Genomic DNA, 14201 nt, shown 5'->3' with positions numbered 1-14201 from the left:
TACCTTATAATGACTGTGATATTGTCGCCGCCGACACTATCACATACCAAAAGTTGTGAAATTCCTTCTTTCGACAACCTAAACACTGTTACCAGATATCATTATTTACCTCCGAAGAAGGATGAGCTGCTTTCTAGCATTCAGTTTGATTTTTAGTTCCTTACTAGAATTTCCAGTATCCCAGACTTGTAAACTTCAGTCTGAAACCCCATAAATTCAAACGCTCACGTGTTTCCATTTCGCTCTTCTAACTGCAAAAAGCATCGTTTCTCTCTCTCTCTCTCTCCTTTTCAGCTGATAGCAATCCTTCGCCTTGCGCTTCTTTTGATTGCAGGTTTGCTATGTATGATGCATTCTTGGATTCAGTAGAGTTTTGACATTCTTGGTCGTTGTTGTAACCCCATATTTATATGTGGAGGTAGCAATCCAATTGGGTCAAGCATGCATAGGTGGGTAAGGTCATTCCGACCCCGGAGACTTTTAGTACTCAAGCATAGGATTCGCGGCATTTTCAATGTAGTATATAATGGTTGCGGCCTCCACCTTTGACACTGAATGCCTGAAGAATGTTTCAACGGTTGTTATCTCCACCCAGAGCTGACGACACCTGAGGTAGCTCTGCGGCAAGACGTTCGAACTGGCAAATAAAAAGGAGCTCCCTTATCAGGAGCTTAAACTTGTGGCTGACAGCACTCATTGATATGAGAGAAGTATCTCCGCTGTTTCTTATGAATGTTCATGGGTAAATTTGACATCACTTTCCGATCGGAAATCATGCTGACAGATTTAAGGTGGCAAATAACAACTGCCGAAGCTGTGAGGAGATCGAGAAAGAGGAGACAATAGAACATCTGCTGAGTGTATCGCGCACTGGTAGGCAAACCTTTGGTTCTCATTTCTTTGAGAAATTGTCTGAATTAGCGCAAGTTGTTTGGCTTTTTAAAGGGATCTGGATGAGTCAACGGCAGGCACCTTTCTTCTCCTGTTTCTGTGGTATCACAATGGATGAAAATGTCTAAATTTGTCTGATAGCAAACCTAGATATGCGACTCAGGCTCTGACATGGTAATGTCCCTAATAAATTTTCATTTCTCGGCTCGATCGTACTACAGATAAGCTTAACGAATGGCTTCTATCATAAACTACTGAATTTATCTGATTTCTCGTTGTTTGATTGGAGGACAACCACGTAGTACTGTGGATATCAGAAGATTGAAATCTGGTACTGTTTTTTTTTTTTGTCGTGGCGAAATCCATTATAAGACGGGCCTTCATGGAGGCACCGACTATTGAACCAAAAATATTCTTCTTTCCTATGTCGGCATGATAATCTTCTGGCACAATTTTAGTGTCATGTGGGGCCAGCTTTCATAAGTAGAGATAGGTTTCTGCCGGGTAAATACCCAACGCTTGGGTACTGTGCCAAATTTCATCGAATTCGGATGAAAAATTGCCAATTTATTGCCTTAAGTCTTTAAGTCTGGAGATCGATCTATATAGCGGTTAAATATAACTAAAATCCGATTTTATGAGATCAGAAGATCAGGTTTATATACAAAGAATACGAAATCATCAAAAATTGTTTGGAAAATATTTTTATAAGATATCTGCAAAATTTTAAATTCCCAGCTTTTGGGTATAAATGGGTAAATACCCAGGTATTTACCCAATTTACCGAGTAAATACGTTTTGGGTATTTACCCATCGTCCATCTCTATTAATGGAATTTTCATGGGCAAATTTGACATGACAGACCACTGTCTGATCGGAAACATGTTGACAGATTGACGTTTGCAAGTAACAATTTCTACAGAAGCTGTGAGGACACCGAGGAAAAGGAGACTATAGAACATTTGCTGGCAGGCAGACGTCCAATTTAGGTTCTTGGAAAATTGTCTAAATTGTCGCAAGTCGTTGGGATTTTTAAAGGGATCTGGACGATTCAACGTTAGGAACTAGAAGGCATCTTCCTTCACCTGTTCCTGTGGTATCGCACTGGACGAGAACATCTAATTAAGTTTGATTGTAGACTGCCACTTAAATCTAACCTTGCTTCGACGTGGTAATGTCGGAAATCTGGTACTGTTTTTTTTGTCGTGGCGAAATCCATTAGTCTCAATCCATTATAAGACTAGCCTTCGTGGAGGTATCAACTATTGAAAAAATATTCTTATTTTCTATGTCGGCATAATAATCTTCTGGCATAACTTTAAGGTCATGTGGGGCCAGCTTTCATATGTTCTCTCTAGGCTTTCCTAAAAAAATGTTTGTCCTTGTCTTAAGTTGGGGCATACGCTCATATGAGACTGATGTAGAAGAATTTGGCTTTTATGCTAGTCTGGAGACAAGTTTTTTTGTCTCCGACACCACAGCCAAAATTATGACTCGTATCTTGACAGCTATAATATAACGTGTCACCTTTCGGTTTTCATTGTGGTCGAGGCTGTCCTGTCGCCATTGTAATTTTCCAATACATCCGTCATTCGGAAATCATTGTCCCTTAAAACGTTTTTTGTGATCTATTTTCTATTATTCATTTGCCTCTTTAGAATATTTTGTTATTTTTTAAGGACGGGTTAGTGGCCCAACGCCTCTAACATGAATATTAAGAACTACAAAAGCATGTGGATCTCACGGCACCTTCTACAATAGCTTTCTATCTTTATCAAGAGGTCTTTTCCCATAGTTAAGTGGCCTGACTGCCGTTACTTGGTATCCATCATCACCTACGTCATAACTTCACTGTTGATATATGCGTTGGTATAGCCCCTTTATGACACTCATTCATTTTTCTGTTCATATTTTAACACAATTAATCTGGTAACTCTTTGTTTGCATAACTTACAATGCTCTCCACTCAAAAGATCTTCTTGAGCGAAACTGCTAAACTCTCTTTAAGTCAACAACTCACAGTCTCTCCCGGTCAGATTGTTGCAGCATTCTTTGGATTGCATGGAGAATTGTGTGTGCGTGTGTGTTGGTCAGGGTTTGAGTGAAGTGTTAGCGCAATGGAATTGCGCTACAGTTTAGTTTGAGTGCGACGGTTGATAGAAAGAGTAGTATAGAAAACGGAAACGGGAAAAACACACTAAATAATAATACACCATAGAAAACAATGAAATTGAAATTGTATTGTTTTTAATTTAAAAAGAAAGGAAATTGTTAAGTATTTGTAAAAAAAATAAATTAATTTAAAGAAACGTTAAGTGTATATGTGTTAAAAATGCTTAGAAAAGAATATTTAATTGTTTTTCCTTCCTAAATCAAAATATCTTTTAACAACTTGTTTGCCCAAAATAGTGGCTAGTGATGATGGTGGTGGCATAAAAAAATAACCAGAAAATATGCACATTGACAACTGACGTTTGCTGCGGCTGTTTTTATGAAGTTGCAGGGCAAGTTTTTGTGGTGCCTGTTTCTTGTGTTCGTTCATACATATGTGGAGTAACGAGGAGTGTGCAGCATGAAGCTGTAAATGAAATTCTTTAAAGTTAAAAAAAAAAATAAATAAAGGAAGTAGTGAAAAGTGTGGTAAATTTAAAAAAAGGAAATATGTAAAAATAAACAACAACTTTAAAAGTCAAGAGAAATTGTTGCCATATTTATACAGAAAGTTAATTATCTATAACCAAAAAAAAGTGAACAAGTACCTACCTATTTTTCATAAATAGTAAAAAAAACGTATAAAGAAAAGTACTACTCAGTCATATTATTAAAAAAAGTGGCCATTTATTAAAAAAGGTCTTAGTGACTTTGCAAAAATGCCCTACATTTTGAAAGATTTTAAGAAATCTTTCTTTTAAAATCTATGTAAAACTTTTCTGCCGCTTTATTCCTTGAGAGGATTTCCTTGGTCAATACAATGTTGCAGTCCTTGGATAATAGCACAACTCTTAATCGCTCCAATACTTCTCTAGCTTCTGTAAACCCTACCACTTCATCTAACTCACCTTTGGACAAAGAGGAGAAAACTCAACGAAGGCGCTCTACATTTTATGTGCCTTTGGTCATAGAGGACGACGAATCTTTGGCAGCCGATAGCTGCAGCTCTAATAAGGACGAGGTGGATAAGAACTCCACTTCGGGCAGTCTCTCCAGTTTGACTAGTCATTCGACCAGCAGCAAGGATTTCAAAAATTCCAGCAACACTAACTTGAAGAAATCCTCTACAGGACTTTTTGGCAAATCCTCTAGCAGCCAGAACAAATCTAGCGCCTTGGGAGGAGGTTCTCCCAGAAGCAGCACCACCTCGGTCAAGGTTACCACTCTTTTGTTTGAAAGAGCCAATAGTACTTTGGGTTTTAGCACCACCTCCTCCAATTCTTCCTCGGCTTCTTCGGGCTATCGCAGTGGTGGGGGTTCAAAGAGCTCAACCTCCTCCAAGAAAATGGCTCCTCCATGTGGCTTCAATTGGAGTTTGACCGGGGTCTCGGATGATTTATCTGGGGATTTGGATGATGACAGCGATGCTGCAGAATTCATTATAGCCATGAATAAAAGTAAAATGGTTAAGCAACAACCACCCATTACCACCACGCCAGAGAAAACTAGCAACTCTTCTCTGGCGTCGGCGGTAAAACGCAATAGCAAGACTTCCTCGCTGGCTTCATCTAAGTCATCGGCAACCACCACCAATACCGCCACTACCAATAGATTAAGCTCTACCAGCTCCAACAAGTCCACGCTGTCCTCAAATCATTCCACTCCTTTGCCCAAGACTAGGCCACAAAATCCCAGCTCGGCTCGCACCAAACGTTATGGAGTCATACTGAATACCCATGAAGATGGGGGCTCGCCTCGTAACTCCTTGACCTGTTCCATAAGTGAACATTTGGGTGATGCTCGAAAATCATCGAGTTCCTATAAGAGCTCCACTTCTACATCCACCACAGCAGGCAATTCCAGCAAATGGCCCCTGCTAACACCACGCTCGCGTTACAGTGATGGCGCCAATGGGGAAGCCCTATTGAACACCCCTGCTAAAACGCAAACGTCATCGATAAAGCAAAACTCTCCCGCTCCCTCCGCAGTGGCTACAAAAACAACAAACAAACAATTAGCCACCAAAGTGTCGTTGTCTTCGCAGCTTGATAACACTTCAGTGTCGGCAAATTCCTCTCTAATAACAAACAGCAGCACTTCGGCTGCTACTCCTCAGAAATGCAGTGAGTACGATGACGATGACGACTCAGAGATAAGTCGCATGCAGACCAATACCTCGACACCCATCAAAATGATGAAATCGCGCTCTCGCACCAACATCTTATCGGTGCCGGCGTCGACGGCCTCACAACAAAGCTCTGAGCAAAATCTAATCAATGTCGCCAAAATAAAAGCTTCGTCAACGGCAGCGGCAACGGCGGCGGCGGTGTCAAATTCAACGCAAGTAAACAAAGTCTGTAGCCAAACAACACCCACGAAACAGACATCGACTTCGGCGTCTTCGTCGTCATCAATGACACCCTCTCCTAATATTTTGCGAGTTAAGGCAAAAACTTTACCTCAAAACCTATCACCTTCAGTCGTTTTGCAGCAAGGTGAGGCATTGGATAACGCCGCCACTTCGAACCTCAACTCAAGCAGTGTGAAAACTAAAAAATCGGCCTCCGACACAAATAACTCGTGCGCGGTAACTTCGTTAAGTCGCAAATTCGGTGGCTCGCAGGCTTGTAATTTACATCGCGAGGGAAAGAATGCCAAAACTGTCAACACCATCATAACCTCAGCATTTCCACCCAAAAATCTCTTTTTGCTAAAGTCAACGCCGAAATTAACCAATACCACCACATCTATGTCATCCTCATCGGATAATTCGCTGACCTCACCACCCAACAGCAATAATAGTGGCAAAAACTATCCCCCACATCCCCACCAGATAACATCACCGGCCAAAAAGTCTTTGTCTTTTATACGTAGGGCCCATTCCACCAAGCTGTCACGCAGCAACTCTCTGTTGAAATCCATTGCCTCGCAACATCAAAACCAAATGCAAAATACTCCCGCCTCCTCCTCCTCGGCGAACGGGGGAAATGCCAATACATTTTTTTGTACTGGCAGCTGGGGTAAAGATTTCTATTTGCAATACGATGTTTGCCCCTTGGCTTTGGATGAATTGGATTCCTATTTCCGTGCAGAGAAATGTGCTGAATTGATAAGGGAACGTTTTAAGATATTAGATGCTGACATAGCCCCAATGGCTGGTGAACAAAATTGTTCAGGCACCGAGACTTTGATCCAGGAGCATTCGACGCTCTCTTCGACGGCAGAGGGCACTATACGAAATATCGATAGCAGTTGCAGTAGCCCCTCGGATAAGGAGCAACATCATCGCCATCATGGAGCTGATGGAGATGATGAGGACGATGATGATGATGCGGGACATCACTCAGGTATGTGACAAAGAGATAAAGAACATTTAGAGAAAATATCGGGTCATCGGATCGTATTATTGGAGACAATGAGAGAGAGTGTGCGTATGAATCATAAGTCCAAAGGGGGAATTTATCTCTTATCAGAAAATGGAATAGTCTTCTTAACTGAAATGTAGTGAAGTGTTATGACAACAATTTGATAAGGGGAAAACAGCAGTAGGGACATGGTTATGCGAATCGAGGGGGTATCGCTTTATTCATAAAGGGGCTTGTTTTCCTACATTTCCTAATATTCAGACGGAGGCTTGATGTCTGATTAATCTTATTCTGAGTTAACAAAACTTTGACCACTATCTCGTTTTTTTCTAAATAAGATTAGCCAGATTTGGTCAAGAGAGGTAATGCATTGAGTATGCCCATATCCTCCCTATGGCACACTCATGGTTAAAAGAAAATGCTTCTTCAGGCCGATGATGACCGTTTAAAGCATGGCAAACGATAATGGTTACCTACTTGGTAATTTGTGGAGTGTGATAGTAAAAGGACTACCATTTGCCACTCCATTTTTCTTACAGCTAAGCTTAGATTAATGCTTTTCCTTCCGGGAAAAGCATTAAGTAACCCTATATTGCTAATTGTTATTAAGGTTGAAGAGATCTCGCTGAGAATGCCCCAGGATGTTTTCGCCAATCCGCAGGTACAGGTGGCTATAGAAATTCCATTCAGGGACAGCAAGCCGATACAAGTTTAAGATCAATAATAAGGGATTAATTTTTCCTTGCCAAGTCCCAACGAACAGGAGCAAACTACCTACTTTTTATAGCCGAGTCCGAACGGCTAGCCGCAGTGTGACACCTCTTGGGAGAGAAGTTTTTACATGGCATAGTACCTCACAAATGCTGCCAGCCTTAGGGGGAAAACAACCGCTGAATATTTGTTTTCTGATGGTCCCATCAGGATTTGGACCCAGGCTTTCAGCGTCGTAGGAGGACATGCTAACCTCTGCGCCACGGAGGCCTCCGAGGAAGCCAGTACTAGGGGGGGGGGAAAAACATCGTTTAATTTTTTTTATATTGTCGATGGGACTTTTCAGAGTCACAGGCGCACATACTATCTTCTGTGCACGTTGGCTGCTATACATGAATATTTTTCTCGTAAAGCTAATGGACCCATTGCATTTGGAGTATAGGTCGGATGAGCAGAGACAGTTTTCTGGCATTTGAGTCCCTACAGTTGTCTCAGTCTATACGTGCAGTTATCTTCCTCTGCCTTTTCAATCCTCTGGCAGGTGTGATAAAAACACAACATGCTTGATTTCGTTTTGAGGAAAGGAAGTACTAGCGGGCGCTGATCGCTGGCATTTGAGCAACGACGAATCGGGTCTGCAGAGTCTGACTCTCGACTATTGAGCTGGAGTCTAGGTGCGGTTAGAAGACATGGCAAGTTTGCACAAAAGAACACAATCTTTACTTTACTTTAATAGGCTATGACAGAACATTTGTCCCATTAACCGAACGTAGAACTGCGTTCGAAGAGCCTCAGAACACAATCAGCTTCGGTTGGGATTCTGAAGTTGAATTGAATTGAGACTAAGGATATTCAATCCAAAGCTTTCAGTCATCGATTGATAGAGTTGAGATTCTTAAGATTAAGACTCTGGCGACGCTTAAACGGTAGAGTAATATATGTTTCAAAGATAAGAAAGAGAAGGAAGCCATCGCTACCGCTCTAAAAATAATTGATACTCCTTCTCTTTGTGGGATCTTGGTGTTCAAAAACCCCAAGACCAGGTCCAGTTTCTGCAGATTAAGACGCTCTGCAATGAATACTGCGCTGATTAATCAATTGGTCAATCAGGATAGTAGAGATTTTCTTTTTGCCTGTGTGGGACAGAAATCCAGTTTCAGGCGGGAATTCGTTGGGCTTTCTGAAAACCCTTATGTTATTTCCTCCTAACTGGATGTAGAAGTCTCAGATGCTCTAAACTTGATTGATACTCCTTCCCTTTGTAGGATCTTGGTGTTCAAAAGCCCCAAGACTAGGTCCAGTTTCTGCAGATTAAGACGGTCTGCAATAAATATTGCGCTGATTAATCAATTGGTCAATCATTACGGTAGAATACAAAGGAGATTTTCTTTTTGCCTGTGTGGGACAGATATCCAGTTTCAGGCAGAAATTCGTTAGGCTTTCTGAACATCCTTATGTTATTTCCTCCTGACTGGGTGTAGAAGTCTCAGGTGCTTTCTGATTCACCTTTTCTTCATATTTTTTCTTTGGGATAGAAACCTCAGGGGTTTCATAACTTGCCTTTTCTTCTTCTAATCTTGGCTTGAGATAGAAATCCAATAGGCTTTCTGAGCTTATCCTTATATTCCTATTGGCTGGAGGTAGAAATGCCAGAGGATTCCTGAATCATCTTCTGTTCTCTTCCTTCTGACAGAAACCACAGATGCTTTCTGATCCCCTTCTCTTCTTTTCGTCCTGGCTGGAGATAGAAATCCTTGGGAATTCCTGAACATATTTCTCTTCCTCCTGGTTGGACGACTGCCCTCCAAGAAGATCAAACAGGTGGAGAAATAACCCAAAGCAAGACCCATCGAACTTTTTGATTCGCGAGTTGAAATTTTAACATAGCGAAAACCGCCGCTCTTTGGTTCACGACACAGTGCTTGCTATCTGCAACCTACTGACTTCCAAAGACTTCCCAACTCCACTTTTCATTCTACTGGTTTGAAATAGAAATCCCAAAGGCTGACAGACTCCCATCCAAGGAGACAAGACAGGTGGAGAAAGAACCCAAAGCAAGACTCAACGAACTTTTTGATTCGCGAGTTGAAAATCTTTGGTTCACGACACTGTGCTTGCTCTCTGTAACCAACGGACTTCTAAAGACTTCCCAACTCCACTTTTCATTCTACTGGTTTGAAATAGAAATCCCAAAGGCTGCCAGACTCCCATCCAAAGAGACAAGACAGGTGGATAAATAACCCAAAGCAAGACCCAACGAACTTTTTGATTCGTGAGTCGAAATTGGAATATAGCAAAACGGCCGCTCTTTGGGTCCCAACACTGTGCTTGCTCTGTGCAAACAGCGGACTTCCAAATACTTCCCAACTCCACTTTTCATTCTTCGAGTTGGAAATAGAAACTCCAAAGGCTACCAGACTCCCCTTCAAGGAGATCAAATAAGTGAAGAGATAACCCAAGGCAAGACCCAACGACTTTTTGATTCTTGAGATGTAATTCGAACATAGCAAAAACCCTCGATCAAGACACTGCGTTTGCTCTCTGCAACCAACGGACTTCTAAAGACTTCCCAACTTCTACTGGTTTGAAATAGAAATCCCAAAGGCTTCCCGGCTCTGCTTTTATTCTCTTCCTCGCACCTGGAGATAGAAATTCCAGAATTATCTAGACTCCACATTTCTTCTTCGCTGCTGGAGTAGATATCCCATACGATTCCTGACTCCGTTTCTTTTCTTTACCTCCAAAGAGTTCGAACAGGTAGAGAAATGGCCCAGGAAAGGGTCCAACGATCCCTTTGATACTTTCTAAGAGAAAAATTAAAAATTTGCGCCAATGTAAATTCAGAGAATGATGAGGTCCTTATATAAAAGTATAGTCCTAAGCTTAGTAATATAACACCATATAAAACAAAGATTTCGTAGCGAATCGGAGAAAAGCGGGAGTGTGCGGTTTTCAAACACCTAATCCTTCTACAAAACTCCTGAGAATGAAACTCTACATTGTGTTTCCACTTTTCCAGTGAATTGAATTAAAATCATGAAGCCTGCTAATCGCATGGTAATGGTTTAAAATGTTCCGAATCGACTTTATAATCGAGACTAGTATTGGCCGGACCCTAAATAATACGAGGCTGGTGGTCTCCACGTTTGGGGATCAGTAACACACTTCTCAAAGGCGTTTTTTAATAATCCTTACAGATCCAGGTGATATATGGATCCCATGGTTATGTTGTAAACGGAGTATTTAAGAGAAAAGTTTGGGAAAATGTCTATAATTATTTGAATGCGGATATTTTCATTTCTAAAATATTTTATCTGGGCCTTTTTTTGGGGACATACAGTTCCTTTTAAATTTTTTCTGTTCTTCCCACCCAAAAATACCCTCCAATCTCTTATTAGAGAGATTTGAAGTTTGATTGTTTGTCAAATGTCTTCAAGATTCTAATCATTAATCAACATCTAAGCAACGATTATGGCCAATCTGTCAAAAAATTGACAGTAGATAATTTGACCCACGGTCACAATACTGGAACGTTAAAGAATTTGACACTTAAAAAGAAAATAAACAAAAATTGTGATGTGAAGGTTTTCTATGGCCAAGAGGGATCTATGACAATGACAACTCCATCTACGAAAAGAAAAAAAATAATATCATTCCATTTTGAAAGGTCTGTTTATTTAGGAATTTTTTTTGATTTTCCCCCTTGGCATTTGATATCAAATTATAGATACATATGAACCTCTCCAAAGAAAACGTTATCTTGCTCTTCCTACAAATTCCCTTCAAATATTCGTTAATTACACACCCATGCAGTAAACGTCAAATAGAGAAATTTATATGAAAGGTTTTTATTTTTCCCTGGCTTCTCTTTTCCACCAAGTGTTTGCTGATTTCCCCTATACTAACACACATTGAATAAATGGTGAGGCTTTGTTTCACCATCGATAAATTCTTTTAAGTTTTATGTTGTTGTTGTCGACTTTATGGCCCCCAAGATACATTCCTCATTTCCCTCTCTCCACCGTCGTTCTTCAAATGTAATCATTCAAGTTTGAATCAAGAGTAAAGAAGAAGAATAAGCAAATGATTGATTACCGAAAATGTAACAAAATATAAAGAACAAGAATATCATGCTCAACGGCACATACAAAAACAAAAACAAAACAAATGTTGTTGTGCTGTCATATCTGCTCCGCTTTGCTCTGCTTGCTTTATTTACGTTTTCTCCAGTTCCATTTTTGTGTGATCTGCTCTGTTGTTTGTCTTCTTTTGTGTTTTTGTTTTCTGCTTTGTTAGGCATGATAAAACAAAAAGTGCCTACCTAACACAGATCTTTTATAAAAGAATGAGAACCCTGCAGGTTCGCTGCTTTGGAGAGAGTGTGAGAGAGAGAGAGAGGACAGAGAGTAAACAAAGAGTAACGTACTTTGGCATTTACTTGCTGATCGAGTGTTTGATACAGCGGTTCAAACACTCAACAGCGATAGCAGTTCTTTAGGCGAGGGAGAGCGATTCATTCCAGCAATATGAAAAACAACTGCCGCGCGCCATCAAGGTGAAGATAAGAGATTACGACGACGTGTTTCAAAACGTGAAAACAAAACATTAGGGAATTGTTAGAGTGACCAGAGGTAGGTAATGTGAAAAGTAATAAAATAAATAAAATTTAGTTTTTCTCGATAACTATCGATTGGACATGACTGGGAATGATCTTTAAAATTTAAATGAAAAAAAGTTTGAAAAGGGTTGCAAAACTTAATTAATATTAAATTGTGACAGATTAAAAGAATGAATGAAACGTTCTGATTGCAAATAGGTGTAATAGAACTCAGATAGACCAGTACTGATGGCATCCAGGATTTAAGTAACCTTTCCTCATCTTCTAGTAGATTTATAGAGAGAAACTTTCTTCATCCATTCTTTTTTTTATAAAATTTTCGTCAGAAATTTTATTTGTATAACATTTTACTAACGCTTATTCAAGTTTTAACTAAATAAACTTAAAAATTTGCGCTAAGGCCTAATAAGTTTAGCCGAAATGTTGTGCGCCACTATTTTAATTTAAAATATATACAAAGGTTTTAAGCAAACAAATCAATTTTAATTTCATAAGAACATTTCTCATAGATATGGCCAAGAACTTTTTTGGAAGTCGCTTTCTAATTTCATTTTCAAAAACTCAATGACGTTAGGCATCTGACTCCTTCGTTGGGCGCCAGTTTCCATTTTACATCCATGACTTAAGGGGAATATCAAATATTTCCCATAAGGCAAATTCAAAAACTTTTTTTGCGAGTCAGGAAGGAAGAATGCTTAAGACATCAGATGATGCGGCTCTATAAACTGTACTGGCTAAAAACCTGCCGTTTTCTGTACCGAGGTCAATGTCTGGCTTCATATTTCGCTCACGACTGAGTTGCGCTGTCGACTTTCCATCCTTTGGCTGCCATATGCTGAATTTGTTGCGCATAAGAGAGATCCCTGTTTGCAGTATCCCATTATAACTGACATTCCATATATCCAGTTCCGGCATGAAGCCCTGTGCCGTTCCTGATGTGACCCTATGTTTACTCTTTCTTTTTTAAATGTTATAAGTCAGTACCAATATGCAAGCAACTCTTCATTATTTTGGACAAATACGCCATTACATTAAAATCCTGTCTAATTACACGAAGGATATCAAACCATCGACGGCTATTGTGAACGTTTCATACCTCCACTGTGACCAAAAGGACTATTGACTAGGAATAGTGAATTTTCTGCTTTACACCTTCTAAGGAATCTGATATTATGGGAATATTTTCAAATGTGGTCTTAAAAGGTAAGGAAACTTATTGCCCTTCATTGAACGCCAATTTGAAATTTGCCATTAAAAGCCATAAGTGCCAGCTGTTAAATTACACAGAATTTGGAACAGGTAATTTTTTGCCCTTCGTTGTGCGCCAATTTGAAATCCAGTTCAAAGCAGTTTAAAATCTCTGAATTCGAAACAAGTCCTATTCAAATGCAGATTAACATGTATAAATTTAGACCCCACAGTTTGTATCAAAGACTTAATGCGTTGGCCGCCAACTTTTATGATTTTGTTTTTCAAAGTTGGTTAGCATTAACAGCCTTTAAAATAATTTCTTATTTTTATATATTGTCATGGAAATTATTCTAGAGAATGTCTAAACGGTAAACAATAGAAATGGCTTTGCCCTTGGTTGGGCGCCAGTTTCTATTAATTTGTTTTTCAAAGTTGGTTAGTACCGACATTGTTAAGAGAATTTTGTATTTTTATATATATTTCCATGGAAATATTTCGTGAATATCCGAATAGAAACAGTTTTGTCCTTGATTGGGCGCCGGATTTGAGTTTCCCAATAAAAAAAAAACAAGCTTCAGCAGGTCAAATGAGATTAAACTCTCTAAATTTCATCTGAAAGAGGTCATATTCAAATGCAGTAAAAAATATGTATATAGAGACAACAAAGTTTCTTTCAAATACTTAGTTCGTTGGGCGCCAGTTCTGGTAATTTTTTTTTTTTCAAAGTTGGCTAGCACCAACAGTCTTTGGGCTTGATTTTTTATTTATATTCATTGCCGTGCAAATATTTCTAGAAAATGTCTAAACAGTAAACAAAAGAAACTCTTTTGTAATTCATTGGGCGCCAGTTTTTGTTTTTCCTACATAATCAATAAGTTATATTCAAATCAGCGATGACGAGCCCTTTACGAAAGCGTTGAGGGCAAGTCACGCGTATTATTATTCTCTTTGTTTCAGCATTTGTTGAGACAGAAAGACAGACTTATGTATATTAAGGGGCCAAAGTTACTTCTCTAATTTCTCCCAACCAAAGGTTGGTCGCCAGTTCTAATAACCTATAAGAATTTCTTTAACAGATTTGTTTTATATAATATTAAACGACGGAAGCTGTTTTAACTTTCGTTGGATGCCAGTTTTGAGGATGTCATTTCTAATGACCTAGAAGAGCTAAGAATACAGACTAAGTTGTTTAGATATCCCTTGACATTAAATTATAACAAAATTGATGAAAAAAATATATTTAAAGGCTTAATAAAACAAATTTTATTTCTAAA

General features: G+C 39.4%; 1 protein-coding gene across 1 annotated transcript in view; it reads left to right on the top strand.

Annotated features, from left to right (window-relative positions):
- Positions 1-3045: 3045 nt before the first annotated feature.
- Positions 3046-14201, top strand: part of LOC106093619 (ras GTPase-activating protein raskol) — a 98235-nt gene continuing 87079 nt past the window's right edge. Inside the window, exon 1 of the mRNA XM_059367508.1 lies at positions 3046-6389. Within this exon, the coding sequence (XP_059223491.1) occupies positions 3863-6389 (2527 nt within the window). The 5' untranslated portion in view covers positions 3046-3862. The remainder of the gene's footprint in view (positions 6390-14201) is intronic.

This window comes from Stomoxys calcitrans, chromosome 4, assembly GCF_963082655.1.
Source record: "Stomoxys calcitrans chromosome 4, idStoCalc2.1, whole genome shotgun sequence".
Taxonomy (NCBI): Eukaryota; Metazoa; Arthropoda; class Insecta; order Diptera; family Muscidae; genus Stomoxys; species Stomoxys calcitrans.
The sequence above is the reverse complement of the archived record's forward strand: the minus strand, read 5'-3'. Positions and strand labels throughout refer to the sequence as shown.